The 21,872-nt window shown below is 45.6% G+C and overlaps 1 protein-coding gene and 1 pseudogene across 1 annotated transcript; both read right to left on the minus strand.

The window, feature by feature from the left end:
- Nucleotides 1–3,445: 3,445 nt before the first annotated feature.
- On the minus strand, nucleotides 3,446–5,918 carry LOC129543338 (pleckstrin homology domain-containing family A member 1-like; annotated as a pseudogene).
- Nucleotides 5,919–6,083: 165 nt separating this feature from the next.
- Nucleotides 6,084–21,436, minus strand: LOC129543634 (butyrophilin subfamily 1 member A1-like). The gene is made up of 10 exons (XM_055406855.2): nucleotides 21,084–21,436; nucleotides 19,816–19,910; nucleotides 17,503–17,850; nucleotides 13,506–13,787; nucleotides 13,189–13,389; nucleotides 12,892–12,912; nucleotides 12,771–12,797; nucleotides 11,676–11,702; nucleotides 8,210–8,236; nucleotides 6,084–7,806 (listed from the first exon to the last, which is right to left on the minus strand). The coding sequence occupies exons 2-10, from the start codon at nucleotides 19,898–19,900 to the stop codon at nucleotides 7,136–7,138; spliced, it is 1,689 nt and encodes a 562-aa protein (XP_055262830.2). The 5' UTR covers nucleotides 19,901–19,910; nucleotides 21,084–21,436; the 3' UTR covers nucleotides 6,084–7,135.
- Nucleotides 21,437–21,872: the final 436 nt, after the last annotated feature.

The following is a 21,872-nucleotide window of genomic DNA, read 5'->3' on the forward strand; positions in this document are numbered from 1 at the left end:
ATCACCATCTGCAGTGATTTTGAAGTACAAAAAAATAAAGTCTGTAACTGTTTCCATTGTTTCTCGATCTATTTGCCGTGAATAGGACCTGATGCCATGATCTTAGTTTTCTGAATGTTGAGTTTTACGCCAACATTTTCACTCTCCTCTTTCACTTTCATCAAGAAGCTCTTTAGTTCTTCTTTGCTTTCTGACATAAGGGTGATGTTATCTGCATATCTGAGGTTATTGATATTTCTCCCGGCAATCTTGATTCCAGCTTGTGCTTCATCCAGCCAGGCATTTCTCATGATGTACTTTGCATATAAGTTAAATAAGCAAGGTGACAATATAAGCCTTGATGTACTCCTTTCCCTATTTGGAACCAGTCTGTTGTTCCATGTCCAGTTCTAACTGTTGCTTCTTGACCTGCATACAGATTTCTCAAGAGACAGGTCAGGTGGTCTGGTATTCCCATCTCTTGAAGAATTTTCCACAGTTTGTTGTGATACACACAGTCAAAGGTTTTGGCATAATCAATAAAGCAGAAGTAGATATTTTTCTGGAACTCTCTTGCTTTTTTGATGAACCAACGAATGTTGGCAATTTGATCTCTGGTTCCTCTGCCTTTTCTAAATCCAGCTTGAACATCCTGAAGTTCACAGTTCACGAACTGTTGAAGCCTGGCTTCAATTTTGAGCATTATTTTGCTAGTATGTGAGGTGAGTACAATTATGCAGTAGTTTGAGCATTCTTTGGAATCAGAATGAAAATTGACGTTTTCCAGTCCTGTGGCCACTGCTGAGTTTTCCAAATTTGCTGGCATATTGAGTACAGCACTTTCACAGCATCATCTTTCAGAATTTGAAATAGCTCAACTGGAATTCCATCACCTCCACTAGCTTTCTTCATAGTGATGCTTCCTAAGGCCCACTTGACTTCGCATTTCAGGATGTCTGGCTCTAGGTTGGTGATCACACCATCGTGATTATCTGGGTCGTGAAGATCTTTTTTGTACAGTTCTTCTGTGTATTCTTGCCACCTTTTCTTAATAATTTCTGCTTCTGTTAGGTCCATACCATTTTTGTCCTTTATCGAGCCCATCTTTGCATGAAATGTTCCCTTGGTATCTCTAATTTTCTTGAAAAGATCTCTAGACTTTCCCATTCTATTGTTTTCCTCTATTTCTTTGCATTAATCACTGAGGAAGGCTTTCTTATCTCTCCTTGCTATTCTTTGGAACTCTGCATTCAAATGGGTATATCTTTCCTTTTCTCCTTTGCCTTTCACTTCTCTTCTATTCACAGCTATTTGTAAGGCCTCCTCCGACAACCATTTTGCCTTTTTGTATTTCTTTTCCTTGGGTGTGGTCTTGATCCCTGCTTCCTGCACAATGTCACAAACTTCCATCCATAGTTCTTCAGGCACTCGGTCTATCAGACCTAATCCCTTGAATCTATTTGTCACTTCCACTGTATAATCGTAAGGGATTTGATTTAGGTCATACCTGAATGGTCTAGTGGTTTTCCCTACTTTCTTCAATTTCAGTCTGAATTTGGCAATAAGGAGTTCATGATTTGAGCCACAGTCAGCTCCCAGTCTTGTTTTTGCTGACTGTATAGAACTTCTCCATCTTTGGCTGCAGAGAATATAATCAATCTGACTTCACTATTGACCATCTGGTGATGTCCACGTGTATAGTCTTCTCTTGTGTTGCTGGAAGAGGGTGTTCGCTATGACTAGTGTGTTCTCTTGGCAAAACTCTATTAGCCTTTGCCCTGCTTCATTTTGTACTCCAATGCCAAATTTGCCTGTTACTCCAGGTATTTCTTGACTTCCTACTTTTGCATTCCAGTCCCCTATAACGAAAAGGACATCTTTTGGGGGTGTTAGTTCTAGAAGGTCTGCAGGTCTTCACAGAACTGTTCAACTTCAGCTTCTTCAGCGTTACTCGTCAGGGCATAGACTTGGATTACTGTGATATTGAATGGTTTGCCTCGGAAACGAACAGAGATCATCCTGTCGTTTTTGAGATTGCATCCAAGTACTGCATTTCAGACTCTTTTGTTGACCATGATGGCTACTCCATTTCTTCTACGGGATTCCTGCCCACAGTAGTAGATATAATGGTCATCTGAATTAAATTCACCCATTCCAGTCCATTTTAGTTCACTGATTCCTAGAATGTCTACGTTCACTCTTGCCATCTCCTGTTTGACCACTTCCAATTTGCCTTGATTCATGGACCTAACATTCCAGGTTCCTCTTTACAGCATCGGACTTTACTTCCATCACCAGTCACATCCACAACTAGGTGTTGTTTCTGATATCATTCCCATCAATTTTCTCTATCACAGCATTCAGTCATCATGGTACTCTCTGACTGTTCTCACTCAAGGTTTTTACTCTGCCTCCTTTCCTCAAACTTTCTCCTCAGACCCTTTCATTCTTCAAAGATTCTTCCTCACTGATTTCTCTACTCCCAGTTTCTCCTCATAATTTTTTCTTGAAAGTTTCCCTCAAGAGGCTTTTCCTCATAATTTCACCTCATCTCATTTTCCCTTCATGTTTTCTTTTTCACTTCATTTTCTTCTCACATATCCCCTTCCATGTCTCCTCCTCTCACAAGTTCCTTGTCACTGACTTACGAGCTTACACTTTCCCCTCAGCCTTTTTTACCTCAAAATTTGCCCCCACTGTCTTTTTTCCCTCAGTTTCTTTTCACCATCTTCTTTTCTCAGATTATTCTCCTCATGACCTTCTTTCTCACAATTTTCTTCATCGCCAACATTCCTCATAGTTCCTCTTATAACTTTTCTGAGCTTCTATCGGAGTATACAAGGAAATGATAATTTATATTCATCCAACAAATATTTATTAATTAGACATATATAACAGGAACTATAACCCCAGACTTTGGGGATACATGTCCCTTATGAGACTTACACTCTGGAGGAAACTCAGGCATCAATCAGGTAGTCAGGACTAACTGTAAATTGAAATAACTGCTCCAAAATTAAGAAAAGGGATTCTGTGAGATCAAATAATGAATGCATTCCATTTAGACAGGAGAGACAGCCTGAGCACCAATTGAATGAAAAGCGAAGAACTACAGAAAGAACTCAAGGGAGAGGGTAAGATAAAAAATAAATTTGTTTAATTTATGGTTACCAAAGGGGAAATGGGGTGGGGGGGCAGGAATAAATCAGGAGCTTGGGATTAGCATACATCCTCTATGCAAGACACATCACTCACCTTGAGATCCAGAACATCAAAAATGGTTATAATTTCAAAACTGTCCACACTGTAATATAAATTTTACAGCACACAGACACCACGAGTTTAGATATCTTTGACAATATTTCATTCAATAATATTAACCAATAAGAACGTGTAGAAATTGAACATCTAATAGGAAGTCACAGTAGCATTTTTAATACAACCAAAATAATAAGGATTGCTCACATTTTAAACAGTGAAACATTTTAATTGTCCAATTCATTAGGGAAAAAATGTCACACACTTTTATCACCCCAGTGAGAGCAAAGCTTCAGACAGTTGATACTGAGACACTTTGGGTTTTTTTCTTTCTTTTTTTAAAGAAATTTCATTTAGTTAGGCCATTTCCTAGCTTCTTGGCTTACTAGCTTATAAACAGTACAGCAACAAGGCAGAATCCTATATGCATTAAAACCCATTTCCCCTTTATCATCTTTGGTGAGAAGACTCATGAAAGGACACTGAGAGCTGATAAGGCATTATCAGGCTACATGTGTTTCTACCTCACACATCACTGACTGGAAGGCTTACATTATTCAAGTCCACGGGGTCAAAATTTTGTTTCTGAGGGCCATTTTTCTTTGAGGTTTTAGCAGAGCTTGTTCAGTTACTTTGGAAGCTGGTTCTCTTGGAAAAAACAGAAGTTCTCTAGACATTGAAGTTCCATGGCTTGAACTCGGCAAGAGAGTCATAAAATCCTGGCTTCTCCATGGTAAAACTTGAGATCAAAGAGTAGAGTTGCTGACAGAGGCTGTGGAAAGTGGGGTGGCTGCTGCACACTGGCAGAGCAGAGAGCGTGTTTAGATTTGGAGAGACTGTTGGAATGCTCCTGCAAAGAGGAGAGGTGGTCAGACACAGGCAATCATTAGCAATAAAATTAGGACTCAGTGTGAGACATTATTCTAGGGGACACTGATCTGCCTGGTCCCCACTGTGCTACAATGGCACCTGAGGCTGTTTTAATCCCACTCTGCATTTCCTCAGGGCTATCAGCCTGCACACAGAAAGTTCCAGAGGATGTTACAATTTCAAAGAGGTTGTCTCTCATCATTATGTCACTTGGTTTACGTTCCTGGACTTTATGAACCTCTTTAAGTGGTATTATATGGAGAGGTTCCATTTCCAGGTCAGATCTAAGATAACCTGTTGTGTTTTTATCCAGTTGAAAATATCTTCTCTTCCAGTTTTTCATCACTGTTCCTTGTTTTACACAATGTCCAGCTTTGATAACTGCACTATCTGAAGGTGGTTTAGGAGTAAAGTAAGGAAGATAGATTTGTGACTGCTTCAACTTATTTCCGTCAATAGTTTCACCACCTTCATTTGCTTCTTTTTGAATTGCAGTAAAAAGCCTCTTGATGAAAGTGAAAGAGGAGAGTGAAAAGTTTGGCTTGAAGCTCAACATTCAGAAAACAAAGATCATGGCACCTGGTCCCATCACTTCATGGGAAATAGATGGAAAAACAGTGGAAACAGTGTCAGACTTTATTTTTTTGGGCTCCAAAATCACTGCAGATGCTGATTGCAGCCATGAAATTAAAAAACACGTACTCCTTGGAAGGAAAGTTATGACCAACCTAGATAGCATATTAAAAAGCAGAGATATTATTTTGCCAACCAAGGTCCGTCTAGTCAAGGCTATGGTTTTTCCCATGGTCATGTATGGATGTGAGAGTTGGACTGTGAAGAAAGCTGATCGCCAAAGAATTGATGCTTTTGAACTGTGGTGCTGGAGAAGACTCTTGAGAGTCCCTTGGACTGCAAGGAGGTCCAACCAGTCCATTCTAAAGGAGATCAATCCTGGGTGTTCATTGGAAGGACTGATGCTAAAGCTGAAACTGCAATACTTTGGCCACCTCATGCGAAGTGTTGACTCACCGGAAAAGAGTCTGATGTTGGGAGGGATTGGGGGTGGAAGGAGACAGGGATGACAGAGAATGAGATGGCTGGATGGCATCACTGACTCGATGGACATGAGTTTGAGTGAACTCCGGGAGTTGGTGATGGACAGGGAGGCCTGGCGTGCTGTGATTCATGGGGTCGCAAAGAGTCGGACACGACTGAGTGACTGAACTGAACTGAACTGAACTGAACTGAATGATGGCCACACTACCAACAGCATCAGTTCTGTAAGACATTTGCTTCTTCTCACATTCACCTTGGTGACCTGTTATCAGAATGAGGCTGTGATACTGACTGCTTTGATATGGTGATTTTTATAGCTTTGTTGAACACATTTATCCATTCTACTAGGTCCTGCTGATCACTGACTTATACGAAATAGTTCCCCATCCCTGCATTCATAACTTTGAAATGTAGGTAAATTAGAGAACTTCCCCATTGCTCAGACAGTAAAGAATCCTCCTGTAATGGGGGAGAACCAAGTTCGATTCCTGGGGCAGGAAGATCCCCTGTAGAAGGGAATGGCTACCCACCCACTCCAGTATTCTTGCCTGGAGAATTCCATGAACTGAGAAGCCTGACAGGCTACAATCCATCTGATCACAGCCAGACACAACTAACACTTCCACTTTTTTTTAACGGCTCCACAATTACCAATCCAGAAGGTAAGTTCTGTGGATTATCCATGTATCATACAAAACTATCTCCTCTAGTACCCAGTATGAAGTACCTCCAAAGAAATTTCGCAATCTATTCATTTTCTTTAATGTCTGGAAAACCACAAAGGCGATTCTCATGATCCACGTAAGTCATTTCTAAGCTTGACCAGCACTCCTTGGTCCCTCAAGCCTCACAGCCACTTCAACCTGCGCTGTGCTCGCAGACCCCACCCCACTAACCCCGCCCAGGCCCACGGTCCCACAGACATTGAGCTGCCTGAAGCAGTCTGTGTTTTTTCCATTAACCATTACCATTGGACTTGGAAGTGCAGAGAGGCAATACAATGATGAGGGGCATACAATGACCATGGCTTCAGCTCTTGGTCAAAGCTTTTTGCAATTCACCCTGCCTCTGAAAATTCTCTTCTTCATTTACATCTTACTTCCAGCTGCTGCTAACAGAAATGAAAAACCTAGATCCTTCTCCTTAACTCTTTAAATGAACACAACACAGGTTTTTTACAGGTAACAAAAATTTACTGAGATTTGGGGAAAACGGGTGTGTTTTATCCATCCCAGAACAGGAAATACAAAAAGTAAAATATTAGACTCCTTAAAACTCCATCAGCCACCCATTTCCCTGAAAATTTTTGGCTGACCAGCTTTTCTGATTTGATAGTGTCCATCCTCCAAAATAGAACTGGGAACCAACCGTCACTCTCTGGGTTCTATTTAACAAACTCAAACTGGATAAAGTAACACCACCAGGCTTCCCTGGTGGCTCAGCCTTAAAGAATCCACCTGCCAATAGAGGAAACCTGAGTTCAATCCCTGGGGCAGGGAGACCTCCTGGAGAAGCAAACAGCAACCCATTCCAGTATTTTTGCCTGGGAAATCCCGTGAACAGAGGAGCCTGGTGGGCTTCAGTCCATGGGGTCACAAAAGAGTCAGACACGACTTAGCAACTAAACAACAAAAACATGACATTAGTCTGCAGAGTAATTCAACCTCTCATCATTTAGCATATCCAAACTATAAAAGCTTCATGAAATATTTTTCATTACTAAAAGAAAAACGATGTCCCATAGTAAACTTCAGGCTACCCTCAAACCAGCTCAGAGAGTCAACTTTTGTAATCTGTTACCTGAGCACATGGCATGAACTGAAAATGTTCATAACCACAAGCCCAAGAGCTTGTCTCCAGAGCAGGAGGGCGAGACCCCCCAGCCATCCAGGCTGCACCTCAGAGCCCTCTGTCACAGGGGGTCTGAAGCTCCAGGAAGACCCACAGCAAGGGTCCAGGACAGTGGCAGGCCCTATGGGGAGACAGCGTCGGGGTTGCAGGGGAGCAATGGAGAATCCGCCCCGGGGAGACCATCAGCACCAGAGCCTGAGCTGAACCCCGCCCGTGGGAGGCTCACAGGCTCCTCCAGAGAAGGATTGCTAAGGGCAACAGGGAGCCCTTCAGACCCTCCCACCTTGGAGCAGATGGTGAAGGACACATCTCCTGACCTAATCTTGAAGTATGGAAAGAGAGTTCCAGAGAAGGAAGCCTGAGGGAAGGAGAAAATGTGGGAGCCATCAGTCATGTTGTAGAAGGAGACGTCCCTTTCCTGGTGGTCCAGGAACACCCCCACCCTAAGCCTGGGGTGGGAAGCCTGCGTGAGGGATAGCAGAGCCTGAGGTACAGTACAGGCACAATATCCTCTTTCAAATCTCCCCACAGCCCAGAACCCCTTATCTGGGGATTCTACATACCAGCCTTTTCTGTTCACACCTTCCCCACAGACCCCCAGGGCCCACTCGCCTTGGCCTCCATCACTGATCTCCACCTCCCAGTAACAGCACCCTGATGCAATGCCCTCAAAGCCCAGTACACTGCAGGTATCTCCAGAGTTCACTTGGGAGTCCTTCCAGGTCACACTTGTCTTTTCATGAGAGACGACAAGGTCTGAATGGGCAGATCCTGGATCCAGAGTGACAGGCCCTGCAGAGAAAGTTATCTATCATTCTAGGTCCTCCCCTCCCCAAGAACACACAACCACCCCTCAACCCGGAATCCCAGCTGCATGGGAGGAAGGCTAAGCACCCTGACAGTAGGAACTTGTGATTCAAGTCAATGGGCCTCCAAGCAGGAAAAGGACCCACAAGACTGATTTCAGGGTGAGATATGTCACAGAGCCCTTGAGAACCTACTCTCCAAGGGCTGAAGGATGTCTATTTAGCATTCAATGTCAGCCAAAGTCATCAGCCCCATCCATGTGTGACTGTCACCACCACATCCCACCCCACACTATTGATGGTGCCAGCATCTATATCACCACTGAGAACTGAAGGAGAGGCCACAGGACAGCAGAAGGAAAATCCAGAAAAAACACAAAGTCACTCACAGGCCTGGAACTGCTCCTTCCGCCAATCTGCAAGGAAAACACACGTTTCTATCAGGGGTTTATAGAGACTGTTCATATCAAGGTCAGTGCTTAGTATCATGAAGCATACTTTTGAGAGAGTTATAGGGGGAAATGTTTTGGAAATATTCAACTGATGCCTGTATTTCTTTTCACACACACACAGAACCATCATGCTGCAAACTTACTATGAAGGCAAGGCTATAAATCTTAATACTGAGGGGTTGAAAGGCTTGATATCAATCTGAACATAAAGGTCATTGCCCAAACTTCACTATAAAATAACATATTCTCAAGTCTTTAGCCCCACATCCTCAAAACTAGGTTTTCTGGAGAAAGAATTGGGGAGATCAAAATTTCCAAGGTTCTTATGCAATAATGAAGAGCTAATTGAACTGAGCATGCAGATTACCTCTAAGCCAGTGGTAGAGAGAATATAACAGCTGAACCAAACTCAGAGAATGACTATAAGTCATTAGTGAAGAGAATTTGGGATACAGCATCAGAGAAATCTTTCTCAGTTAGGAGACAATGGAGAGATTTCAAGGAAAGGAGAGAGATGTTTAAAGTGAGAAAGACAGACATGCAGCGAGAGGAAAGACACTCATGAATTCTCTTCTGCTTTTTGCAGGGTTAGTGGAACAAAAACATTTCTACCTATGAGGGAAAACCCAAAATATTGGATCTAGTCATCTGCTTCCCCCTATAATTGCCCAGAGAGTTTGTAAGATTCCGGGAGAACCACAACAAGAGGACCCCAAAGATGTCCATGTTCTAAACCTCAGACTGTGTGAATACACTGTGGTAAAGGGAACTTTACTAGGATGTGACCAAGGGTCAGGGAGAGATAACCCAAATACCTAGCCAAGACCTGCTGATCCTCAGTCAGCCCCAAACCAAGGATGTTAAGGACCAGATCAGACTGGTCTCCCCAGGACAATGGCCTGATATGACTAAAGAAGAGTATAAGGACCTCTTTCCCAACTGACCCAAGGCCAAATAATTTCTTCCAACCTCCATACTCGCTTTTGGGAAAAAGAAAGGAAGTTCAACAACCAAAGCAAAGCCTATATGTCATAAGACACTGAAATGTCTGCACTGAGAAAGCTGTTGCCTCCAACAGGGTGGAGAATCGGGAACAAGATTAGAACATTTATGGAAATTAGGAAATGCTCTTTTTTTGCAATTTTGGGGTATAAATTTATTACACCATTCCTACTTAATACAGGTTCATGCAGAAATTGGCATTCCTTTTATTTGCCTGATGGAAATAAGATCACATAAAGTGACCTATTCCATGTGACCCTTTGAGAAAAAATGAACTTTAATTTATTTTGTTCTTCATCAAGACACTAGTTGATCCCTAGCTATAAATTTCTATACCGCAAGTGATAGAGATTAACAACAAGAAAAAGAGGGAGGAGAAAAAAAAGAAGAGTTGGCATTTAATTGTGAGACTCCACATGTATCAAGTGTGATGCTATTCTTCATTTGATTGCTACAGCAAATCATTAATACATTTTTTCCAATTTATGAATAAAAAGAGATCTGACATTTGACCACCTCCCACTTGACATGTGTCAATACGAAAATGTTGATTCTAGCTTAATGGGGTTTATCTTTACAAAACAGATGGTTACACAAGGTATACATTAAAAACGTGCTCTTAATCTAGTAGGAAAGGGAGAGATAGTAAAAGAGGTCTGTCTGATCCTCATGTTTAACATAAATCCCAGGGTGAATCAGTAAGAATCTCTAAGGTGGAATCCTAAATCCTCACGCATCTGGCTCCCAGGTATTTTCACCCTTGGTTTACCCTTCTCTGTCTCTCACAATCTATATTCCTGTCTATAAACAGAAACATTCCAATCAGAGAAAGGGCATACTGCACAGGCTTACAGGGTACAGATCTTTAACTCATCCCAAAGCCAAAGGGTTCTCAGAACAACCTACATTACATTAGGATGCCGCATACCACACTCCTGCCCTAACCACTACAGGAAGATTGAGATGGTCTCATTATCAGAGGTAAACTGAATTACATGGTTACTTTAAAATGGCTTAAAAACAAATATGCCTTTACTGAAATTTCTTAAAGAGATATCAAGGAGTTGATCACACTTTATGCACCCAAATAATTTTCACACCTTCTGTGTGCTCCCCAACAAACCACCATGGCTGTGACTTGTGGTCTCTCTTCCACCACTACAGTTCAGTTCAGTTCAACCGCTCAGTCATGTCCGACTCTGCAACCCCATGAACCGCAGCACGCCAGGCCTCCCTGTCCATCACCAACTCCCAGAGTCCACCCAAACCCATGTCCATTGTGTTGGTGATGCCATCCAACCATCTCATCCTCCATCGTCCCCTTCTCCTCCCAACGACTGAGATCTTTCCCAGCATCAGGGTCTTTTCAAATGGGTCAGCTCTTCACATCAGGTGGTCAAATTATTGGAGTTTCAGCTTCAACATCAGTCCTTCCAATGAACACCCAGGACTGATCTCCTTTGGGATGGACTGGTGGGATCTCCATTCTCTATAAGACAAATCTCAAACACAGCATTTCCTCCTCGTCTCCTCCTCTCTTCCTCCTTCTGGTCTTTTCTTCCCTGATTTGCTTCCCACCATTTCTCTGTGAAACAATTTTGTCTCCTCTACATTTCTTCTTTCCCAGTCTTGGCCCATGGCCCCTAATAAACCCAATCAAAAATGAACCCATCAGCAAATACAGAATTCTCTGAAAAGAAAGATCACGGTTGTTAAATTTTTGTCCCTGTCACACAAACATATACAGAAGATTCTGAATAGAATTTAAGAACTTTCATAGACCCTCACCCAAGAAGGCCATAAACATCCCATAGTTTTTGGACCCCAGATTCAGAATACCTGCTCTACAGCAACTAATTCCTCAGCAACCAAGAGGCTTGGAGGATGAAACTCAGCCTGGACACAGAGGCAGAGCATGAGGAGGTAGGGAGAGGATCAATATCTCAGAGGACCAGGAGAAAATAGGAAAAACAAAACTAGAGCCAGAAAGGGAAGGAATCAAGGAATCAAGGGCCCCCTTGGGAAGAACTGAGCCCTAAGTAAGCAAGCATGACTTCTGAAAACTTCCAGAGATGAGCAATTCCTGATCCACACAGTCATTCCCTGCTTCTATCTCTCCTCACTATTGACCCCTCCAATGTCACTTTCACAAAAAGAAGTACCAGTTGCACCAGGTGTTTGGAGAGGGTGCTGCTATCCCTGACAGTGCCCTGCAGTAGAAGATGGGCAGGATGGAGGCACATCTGTGTTCCAAGGAGTCCCTGCAGTCTCCAGTTGGAGGCTACAATGGTGACAAGAAGACCAAGGACACTTACCCCACCCTGGTGTGGGGTCCCCTCATGGAGAAGGGGGCAGAGTCTAGGTTGGGGAGGGGAGGCCACAGGAACTCAGATCCACTTACCTGCATACAGCTGGGCCTTCCTCCAGGCTGAAAGGGAACACACTCTGGTGAGACCTCAGCCAGAAGAAACCTGCTCAGTGTGAATCTATTGGCCCTTGCCTCCCCTCTGCTCTGCAGGTGAGACTAACTACAGTAGGGGAGAGGCTAGAGAATAGGTGACCTCCTGCCATGTGCAGACAGCCAGTGTGGTTGGGAATCCCCTGGAGCACAGGTCAGGTGGCCTGTACGCACTCCATACTGACTTGCACCACTGTCCCACTGCTGCGTGTGGGACACGCTTAGCTATTCTTGCCTCAAAACCCTCAAGAATTCTTATTCTATCTACATTCACTTTTGCTAATTCTACTATATGTCAAAACATTTTAGGGAGTAAAATATAAATTATTATACAATTTTAAGAAAGCATTATCATATTCAGTTTTTTTCCTGGAAAAAATACATTTGGGAAATAACCTGACATGGGAACTATTTTAAGAAGTGTGATGAGCTCTGGGTAAAAGTGGCTAATCTTTCTCAGATGAAATACTTCTAGAGATAAACACTATTTGGGGGTATTGACAGTTCATTCCATGGCATTTCTGTGCATGGTCACCTCAGTTCTGCCCTATAACTTTTTAATCATCACCCAAGAAACTAGAGGGAATGGACTCCTTGGACAGTGTTTTGGGATGGAGACAGGAGGTCACACTCCTAAACTCACACTCCAAACTCCTAAATAATCAAGCGGTTATTTGTATAGCTCCTTTAATGAAATCTCACAGTACATGACTTTTGCTTCTGGGTACTGACTGAAATCAGACGCACAGAAGAATAGTAAACTATTAATATGGTGGGTCAGTCAGGGTTGGAATAAGACCCAGGGTGCATGATAGACTCTGGGGTCATCATTACACCCAAGATCCCAAGATCCCAAGAAATGGTTGGGAACCAGAAGTCCAGACCTGGGAGAGCCCATGCACGGGTTCTGCCTCCTAGAAGCTTCCACATCTGCCGCAGGGAAGCGGGTCCACATTTCTGTGCCTAGACAGAATGGAGGAGAGGGACGCCTTGGCACAGGTAAGACAGGAAACCCAAGGACACCAGAGAGTCACTCACCAGCCAGATAAGCAGATTTCCTCCTCTCTGAAAGGCAACACACAGGAAATAGGTGAGCTAAGAACCAGACTGTCTCCTATGAAGGGGATGCAGAGAGCTCAAGAGGAAAAGCAGAACTTACTAAGTTCTTCCTGAAGTATAGCTGAAAGAGAGTGAAAAAAAAAAAAAAAGCATGAACTCCAATCCCTAAGAAAAAGAATTCACAAAATACCACCTCTCTGCTTGTAACATCTGGAAAAGACCTTCTAACTGCAGACCCATTGGAGCTTCCACGGCTCCAGCTGTCCACCCAGGTCTCCCCAGCCACCTGCTCTGGACTGGGCTTGCCCCAGAGCCCTGGACTCAGGCCCTGTGGTCAGCTCCTCCCTCACAGCACCGGCTGACACATTCACCAGCCTTGACCCCTGTCCTGCCTTACCTGCGTCCTCCAGCACCTTCTCCTTTGTCTGACGGTCCTGCTCAGTAGTCTGGCACAGAGTCTCCTTTTCTCGCATCTCCCGCACCTTCATGGAATGTTCTCTCTTGGTGTAACATCCAGCCCCAAGGAGCAAGATCACCAGCACAGTCAGGCTCACCGAGAAAGCCAACTTCCAGGGAGAGGCGTGGGGGAAGAAGGGCTCTGCGGCCCAGCCAGACACCCAGTCAGGGCCCCCGCCCAGGACAGCCCAGCCCGGAGCATCCAGGAACACCCAGCCCCCTCCTCCAGCCCTCCTGGAAGCCGGGAGCACCTCTGACCTGGGATGAAAATGGCCATGGCCTTCTCCTGGCCCAGGACGGGGTTGAGGATGGAGCAGGTCACGTCCCCCACAGAACTGTCTCTCACCACCAGCGCCGCCTCCACACTGAACAGCCCTCCAGCATCCTGGGTGTGGGCCTCGGAGAACGCCAGAAACTTCTCTCCGCTGAGGTCTCTCCACTGCACCTGGGGCTTCGGGAACCACCCCGAGGCCATGCACACCACGCGGACCCCATCTTCCTCGGGCCCTGTGATGCGCACCTGAGGGGCAGAGCCCACACCTGCGGGAGGCAAGATGGAGAGCCCAGGAGCCCAGCCGTGCCTACATGCGCACAACGCCAGGGGGCGCCCCGCACTTGGCATTCTGGGGGCTCTGGGAACAGTCTGCCCCCACAGGGAGCAAGGAGGCGGCCCTGTCTCAGAGAACAGAAGGAAGAAGCACGGGGACCATGGGCTCAGAGAGCTAAGTCCCTTCTCCCCAGTCGTTCAGGCGGAAGGGCTGATGCCGTGTAAACAGGGGGAGGAATGTGGTCCCAGGTCCACCCTTACCCTTGACTTTCCTCACGTCACACTCTCTCAAGAGGCCATCTGCTTCCACACCCACTGCCTCTCTTTGTAAATCACCACCAAAATTAAGTCATCTAACAACCCTATATCCTGAACATCCCTTCCTTTTATCCACCCAAATTCCTCACATATACTTCCAACTCATAATTCTAGAACTGAATATGTGATTTGGCTCCATCTGTGATGGATTCTGTATAAAAATATTACCAATTCTTCACTCCTCTTTATATGCGGCTCCCTGTCTGCCACAGTTTTTGGTGCCTCCACACTCTGCCTCTGGGCCAGTCCTGTGACTCAACTAGCCACTAAGAGATTAGGTCGTGTGACTAGGTTGTAAAGTCCTTGTGTCATCGGGCTGCTCTCCACCAGGGGGAGGACGTGTTTGCTCTAGTGCAGCCCTTCCTGCTGAAACGTTCCTGCTGCTGCTGCTAAGTCACTTCAGTCGTGCCCGACTCTGTGTGATCCCATAGATGGAAGCCCACCAGGCTCCCCCGTCCCTGGGATTCTCCTGGCAAGAACACTGGAGTGGGTAAACTTTCCTAGATCAATCAATAGCCAGTTGAACAAATCCACATGAACAGACCCAGCAAAGGTTCTTATGTGACCTCCTTAGCTGACTGTAATGACAAATAAGAATTAAAAATAACATCTTCATTCTCCTTGTTGAAAATAAAGGCAGAGATTCCCCTTCCCTTGTTTTTATTAGAATATTTACTTGAGAAAACCTGTAATTGTATGTATCTTCTCCCCAGTTTTAAAGGTATATAAATCCTTTTTGAGAACTAGATAAGAATTTTGACCCAGGAATGTCTTTCACTAGGACCTAGAAGCCATCCGTAAATATAAAGTTCAAGGGAAACAGCATCCCAAGCTGTTTCCAAACAGCCATCACCAAGCTACAAGGTGTAAAAATACCTCCTGTCATAAAAACATAAGAATTTACTTTTCCTCTGGCTTAAACCAATTAGCTAACATAGATGGTCACCTCAATTACCAGGAAAATTTAGAGTGAACTCTGTGATAGATGGTGCTATCAAGTCCTCCGACATGACGAATAGTTATTGTTCACCTTAAAAACAAGTATATAATGGGTTGTATCTGCTTGACTTTATAAAAGGGGGGAGATATCTTTCTGTCTCTGCAGTCCCTTAGTAGATTGCCTGTGAAGTCTATCACATTCTGGCTGAATGCCCATTTAGTAATAAAATTGTGTTCTTTCTCCACCAACTGTGAAGATGATTTCTGGTTTGGAAGATTTTGTTTTTGTTTTGTACCCAACATGACCAAAGAGGTATGAATAAACCCAAATAAGATTAGTCAAATACAGCCCAAACTAGCTGTACTCCCTTCATGCCTGAATTAATAAATGGTTATTGTTATACGCCACTGTGATCTTTGTGACTGTTTATTACACAGCATTATCTTGACAATGATAACTAACAAACATAAAGCAAAGAATCTTGCCCACCATCCAATTCTACAAGAATCAAGTCATTAACCTCTCAGTCACTCACTGACAGTACACTCTGAAAGGAATTCAGGGTGAAAATAGGGCAAAGCACTCTGTGCTCTGGAAAAACAGGTCCCTTAGATACTTGGAGATGTCTCACGAAAAAAATATTTAATGAACCTAGATTCTTGCATCTTCCTAGAAAAATGCTAATATTATTAACTGAGATAGCTGATCCTTGTGACAAACAGTAACATTTAACCAAAGTGTATGCTTGACTTCTGGGCTTCTCCAGTGGCTCAGCAGTAAAGAATCTACCTTCAATGCAGGAGCCACAGGAGACATGGGTTTGATCCCTGGGTTGGGAAGATTCCCTGGAGGAGGAAATGGCTACCCACTCCAGTATTCTTACCTGGAGAATCCCATGGCCAGAGAGGCCTGCTGGGCTACAAGTTCATGGGGTCGCAGAGTCAGACACGACTGAAGCCACTTAGCATACTAAGCATGCTTGACTGCACCTGTTCCCTAGCCAAAATCCTGCATAAACTGGCTTCTCCCCCTACCTTACTGGAGCAGTTTCTCAGAGCTTCTGAGAAGCTATTTCCTGGATTATATACCCCTCAGTAAGACCCTGAATAAAACACAGCTCATGGTTCTTAAGCTGTGTGTTTTTCTTCAATCAACACACATAATTTTCAATATTCTTACCACGAAACAACAGCCAATGCAAAACCCTCAGAGTTTCTGCAGTCTCCTCTTCCCCCCAAACTCTGTGTCCCCAAATCCACTCACTCAGCTTGCTCTGCTTTCTAAACATCACAGATGTCTGATCCCCTCGTCCCTCTGTGTGATCCCATTGCCTCTTCTGGGGGTCATCCTGTGACCCTGTGACCCTCGTAACCACATCCATGCCTTCAGCCTGGCTCACCTTTCATCCACCCTCTTCACAGCTGACCAAAGAAATGTCCCAGGCACGGCTCTGTTTAAAATTTCCTCAGTGGTGCATCAACACCCATAGCACAGCATGCGAAGTCTTCTACAACCTAGCGTCTACCTTGCTCCTCAAATTCCTCTCCTCTTCCCCCCAGCTTCCACTGTCTGAGCCCCTCAGGGACCACACACTGCAGCCCCAAGGACTCTGGTTAACTGCTAGCAACTGCAATCACCACACTCTATCTCCTCTCTTCTCTCTTCCTCTCCTTTCTTCTCCTCTCCCCTGACTTCTCATATTCCAGTTCATCAACCTCAAGGGCTCTTTGCGGCCTGATCTAGTGAACTCAGGTGCCCCTTTAGTGTAATTACCTGCAAAATTCTCCTGACCACCAGAGAGCATTAATCAATCTTTCTCTGTGCACCCCTTGCCAAGAACATATCTTTATTCAATTGTTGTCATCTTTTACAACCCTCCGTTTACTCATCTTATCAACCACGAGGGCTTCCTGCTCCAGCCACTCCTCCACCAGCCACACTCCTCCTCCAGCCAACTCTTACCTCAGGTTTCACACCAGGTGTTTCCTCTGCTGGGAACTCTGGTCCCACAGATATCTACGTGGTTAAACCCCTACTTCCTTTGAGCTTCTGCTCAAATTGTCAAAAAATACCAACCTGAGGCCCCACATAACACAAGCCCACCCAACCCCATCCTGGTCCCCTTCCACTGTTATATTTGCCGTTTTATCATAAGTATTAATACTTACCACCTCCTAATTTCCTCTATAACCTATTTATCAAAGTATTTATGTGCTGCCTCTAGAATATAAACTCCACAGAACAGGGAACATTGTTTGGTTCATTGATGTATCCCAGCTGCCTAGGACAGGATGTGACATAGAGTAGGGTTTCAATATGTTTGTACCAAATAATGGAATGAGTGGATAAGCCTCCTGTTCCATATCTATAAAATGAAGGATTGATTGCCATTATCCCTAATGTTCCTCCCAACTCCAATACTCCAGGATCAAAAATATCAAGTCACCAACCTGCCACCTTCAGCTCCAAATTGGCCTCTTCGTAGAAGCCTCCCTTTCTGAAGAAGCAGGTGTACAGCCCATTGTCAGAAACATTGACATTCTGGATACGCACAGCAGCTTCTCCCTGGTTGAGGAGTTCCCTCACCAGCGATGTCCGCCCTGCATAAGGAGCCATCTGCTCCTCCTTCTGCTCGAGTCGGTCTTGATAGATGAACACGGCTTCTGAAAACTTGGAGCGGAACCACCTCAGCTCCATGTCTTCGGCACTCATGGCTGGAAATACACGACAGGGTAGCAGGACTTCCCCGCCCAGCACTGCCACAATGGGGTCCGGGGGGGCGATCACGGTGAACTCCTCTGTGGATGCAGACACAGGAGTGAGAGAGGAGACACAGAGGGAGGGCAGAACACACGCTCAGTTTGACAGAAAGACCTGGGAAGGCTGGGGACAGGTGTTGGGTGGGATGAACCCTGACCTGATAGATTGAGCTGTGATGATTCTGAATTTGAGCTAGACTGATGATAATTTTGTGACCCAGAAAAGATGTCAAAGAGAGTCCCTCATCCATCTGTATTGCTGTCTTCACACCCTTCCATGGAAAATTCTAACTCAATGGTTTCAACCTTCAGCATGCAGCAAAATCAGCAAGAGGGCTTATAAAACCACAATGTTGGGCCAACACCCCCAGAGATTCAGTGAGGTCTGGGGTGGGCCCAAGGATGTGCATTTCTAAACAATTCCCCAAGATGCTGGTACTGATATTCCAGGGGCCTCACTTTGAGAAACACAGCTCTATCCTGCCCCTCTTGGGCAGGACTGAACCCTGACCAAAGAGAATACCTGTAGTCAAAGTCAAAACTCCTTGATCATTCAGTCACATCCTATTATAGCCACACTATTCTATTTCAAAGCTAATTTTATCTGTGTTCATGACTTTCTCCCCGGCTCAAATGTGCACTATAAACTAGACACAAATACTGTTTCCATTAAAAGCCTACCTTCACTTTTTTCACCTACATGTGCCCATATTCACCCCACTGACATCTTCTCAGAGCCCTTGGCCTTCTGAGGCCAGGAGGATGGGCCACAACCTGACCCTTGTGCAGGACGGCCCTGCTGGATCTACAGAGAATGACTTCTCAACTCCTGAGCTGCTCAGAGTTGATCTGAGCCACCATGGTCTCTCACCTGGAGGACAACAGTACACCGGCCTCCCTGGGTCTCCTGTCCTCACTCCCAAGTCTGCAGCTCTTTCCACCTGGAAACCATGTCCCTACTCCACCCAAAGCTTTGCTGAGTCTCCTCAGTCCCTTCAGTGGACCAAAGGCCCGATGGTGATGACACCCAGGGCGTCTGGACCCAAGCTCCTACTTCTCGCCCTCTCCTTCACTTTGCTCTAGCCAAGACTTGCCTCCACAGTCCCTTGAACATTCCAGGCCCACAGGCAGCTTTGCACTGGCTGTTCTCCCTTGAAGAAGCCGTCCTGCCACTGGAACCCTCACAGGCTCACCTCCTCCTCCAGGTTTTATTCTTATCTCACTGTCTCACTGAGCACTGCTGCCCACTTCCCATCTCCGCATGCTTGAATGGCCTCTACCCCATGCTGCTTCACTGCTTCTCCTCTCATTGCTTATAAAAAACTATTCATCATACTGCTTTCACGCTTATATTGTTCATTGCTCCCTGCCACATTGTAAGATTTTACAAAGACACGAATCTGCCTGGTTTGTTCATAAAAAGCACCTACCACATGTTCAACACTCTGTAAATATATGAGAAATGGAAAAAAATAACTAATGAATATGTTAAGTAAAATAAAGATACTACAGAAAAAATGAGGTGAAAGATATTGTCACATATGTCATAGTTGAATTTTTAAAACATCATAAACACCTCATAGGATAACTATCAAGACATTTTGATATTGTCTTGAGGCTTAAAGACTTATAAAGCTTATAGTCTTTATATTGAGGCTTAGTGAAGTCGCTCAGTCATATCCAAATGTTTGCAACCTCATGGACTGTAGCCTACCATGCTCCACCGTCCATGGGATTCTCCCAGGCAAGAGTACTGGAGTGAGTTGCCATTTCCTTCTCCAGAGGATCTTCCCAACCCAGGGATCGAACCCAGGTCTCCCGCATTATAAGCAGACACTTTACCATCTGAGCTACCAGGCTTAAAGACTCAAAAACTAAATAACAATTACTGGTTTGGGGAGCATCATAATTTTTCTAAGAAGGGACTTCTCAAATAGCAACTGATGGAGAGAACCAGCCCAGCTCCCAAGAATCCACACAGGAAGAGGGGTGGGGTACACTCACGTGCGAAACCCTCAGTGGGCAGCTTCATGAAGAGGAGCAGGGAGGTGAGGTGGCAGAGCACAGAGCTGTGGAAGACGTCCTCCATCTCCTCAGAGCTGTGGAGACACAGGGAGGGAGGCAGACCCAGGGCTGGCCCAGAGCTCAGGGACCCCGGTGTGGAGGAGGGCTCAGGGCCACAAACAGTCCTGCAGGAGCAGAGGCCCCCATTGGATCCCTGTGCTGATGAGGTGCTGGGCTCCCCTCAACTCTGACACCCAGAAAGCACTGATCTTGGGCTCCTCCCAGCCCTGTAGAAGCCTCTGTGGGGTACACAACCACAAGGTTTGCTTGGGAAAAATGCCCGCCTTCCCTTCCCACCCCTATGGCACCTGCACCCCAGCCCACTCTGCCCAGAACACCAGGTGCTTCCTTTCCCAGCACCGGGGGCCCCAAGATGAGACCATCCAGCATCTTCCCATTATTCACAACCACCAGCGACACCTGTCCACCAGTTATGGACAGAGACCCAGGTTCAGCTCCTCACTGTGAAGTACAGCCCAGCTCCCACTTGGGGCCCCACAAACGTCCTCCTCAAGGGGACTGTGGGTCCATCAGAGGCACCTTGTGCTGCCTTTGCTGCTGGGTTAGTTCACCTGCACTTCAACCCCACCCAGCCCTTTCCTGCAGGGACCAAGGACATGGACCACTCCCAGGTGCCCAGTCAGTCCCCACAGACAGTTTAATCCTCATCCACACTGTCTTTGAAGAAGATTTCTGCATTGGGGTTGGACATCCCAGTGGAAACAGAGCAGCCGAGGAGAAAAAATGAATCCTCGTCAGAGAAAAGACCCCAAATGCATTCCTGTCAAAGTGGAAGAGGAGGCAGCTTAGGGTCCTGGGAAGGACAGACTCTGGGAGCGGAGTGCTGAGTCCTCCCCCAAGGCTGAGCCCCTGTCTGTGTGATGACCTTAGTCAAGCTTCTTAATCTTCTGTGCCTGTTCCTTCATCAACAAATTAACAGCATCTAGATCCCAAAGTTTTCATGAGAATCACATGAATTAGAGTCACTACAGGGAATTAGAACAGTAGCAGATGCTATACCAGTAACAATAAAACCAATGAATGAAGGTACACCCCTCACTGTGGCGGTCCTGGGTCTCCCTAGAGCCACTCCACCATCCAGTACTGCCTACCCTGCCCCCAACCCCACCATCTGCTCAGCCTCCCCCTCAACCCTGCCGCTCCTTGCTTGCTCTTCTTGCCCACGAGTGTCTCCAAAACCCACTTACCTGCTCTGAAAGGCCGGGACTTCAGAAGCGTCTCTAAACTCAGCAGCATGAGAAGGTTCAGGGACCCTGGCAGACCCCAAATCTGCCCTGAGAATCTGCACTTAAAGTTAGTCATTCAGAGCCCCAATTCTGATCCAGATCCAAGTCTGAGTTCCTCATGTCTGGGGGCAGGTGGTCCCAGGAGAGTGGAGAAAGAGCAGAGCCCGGCCCAGGAGTGTCTGCAGAGACCAGACCGTGGGACCCTTGGAAACGATTCCGGACAGCTCAGTCCACCCTTCTCTGGTTCCCTTACTATTGGAAAGTGAAACCTGGAAAAAGCAGTTCCAGCAGACTCTGCCCCGCCCTCTGGACAGTCAGCCAGTTATCAAGAAGAAAACACCCTGATCAAAGCAGCAATAAGAGAGTGGATTCAAGTAAAGCTGAAACCACCCTGAGGGGGACACATAGACACACAGACTCAATAACCATTCTCGACAAGTGCTCCACTCCAGGCTGTGCACGTGTGCTCAGTCACTCAGTTGTGTCTGGCTTTTTGTGACCCCATAGACTGTAGCCTGTCAGGCTCCTCTGTCCATGGAATTTTCCATGCAAGAATACTGGAATGGGTTGCCATTTCCTACACCAGGAGATCTTCCCAACCATGCAATCAAACCCATATCACTTGGGTCTCCTGCATTGGCAGGCAGATTCTTTACTACTTCGTCACCTAGGAAGACATACTCCAGGTTGGCAGCCGGCTAACCTCGGAAGTGGGGACTGTGTGCAGCACACAGTCTGCCCAGACTAACA

This window comes from Moschus berezovskii, chromosome 23 (assembly GCF_049115385.1).
Source record: "Moschus berezovskii isolate FMDL1 chromosome 23, NW_MosBer_1.0, whole genome shotgun sequence".
Lineage (NCBI taxonomy): Eukaryota > Metazoa > Chordata > Mammalia > Artiodactyla > Moschidae > Moschus > Moschus berezovskii.

What these genes read in the sequence shown, in the direction of transcription:
- LOC129543634 (XM_055406855.2), bottom strand. Translation starts at nt 19,900, where the DNA reads ATGGAGGACGTCTTCCACAGCTCTGTGCTCTGCCACCTCACCTCCCTG. An exon ending in GAAATCTGCTTATCTGGCTG is followed by an intron (nt 11,703 to 12,770) that starts GTGAGTGACTCT and finishes GTTCCCTTTCAG; the next exon opens with CCTGGAGGAAGGCCCAGCTG. An exon ending in GAAGGAGCAGTTCCAGGCCT is followed by an intron (nt 7,807 to 8,209) that starts GTGAGTGACTTT and finishes CTTTCTCTGCAG; the next exon opens with GGCCTGTCACTCTGGATCCA.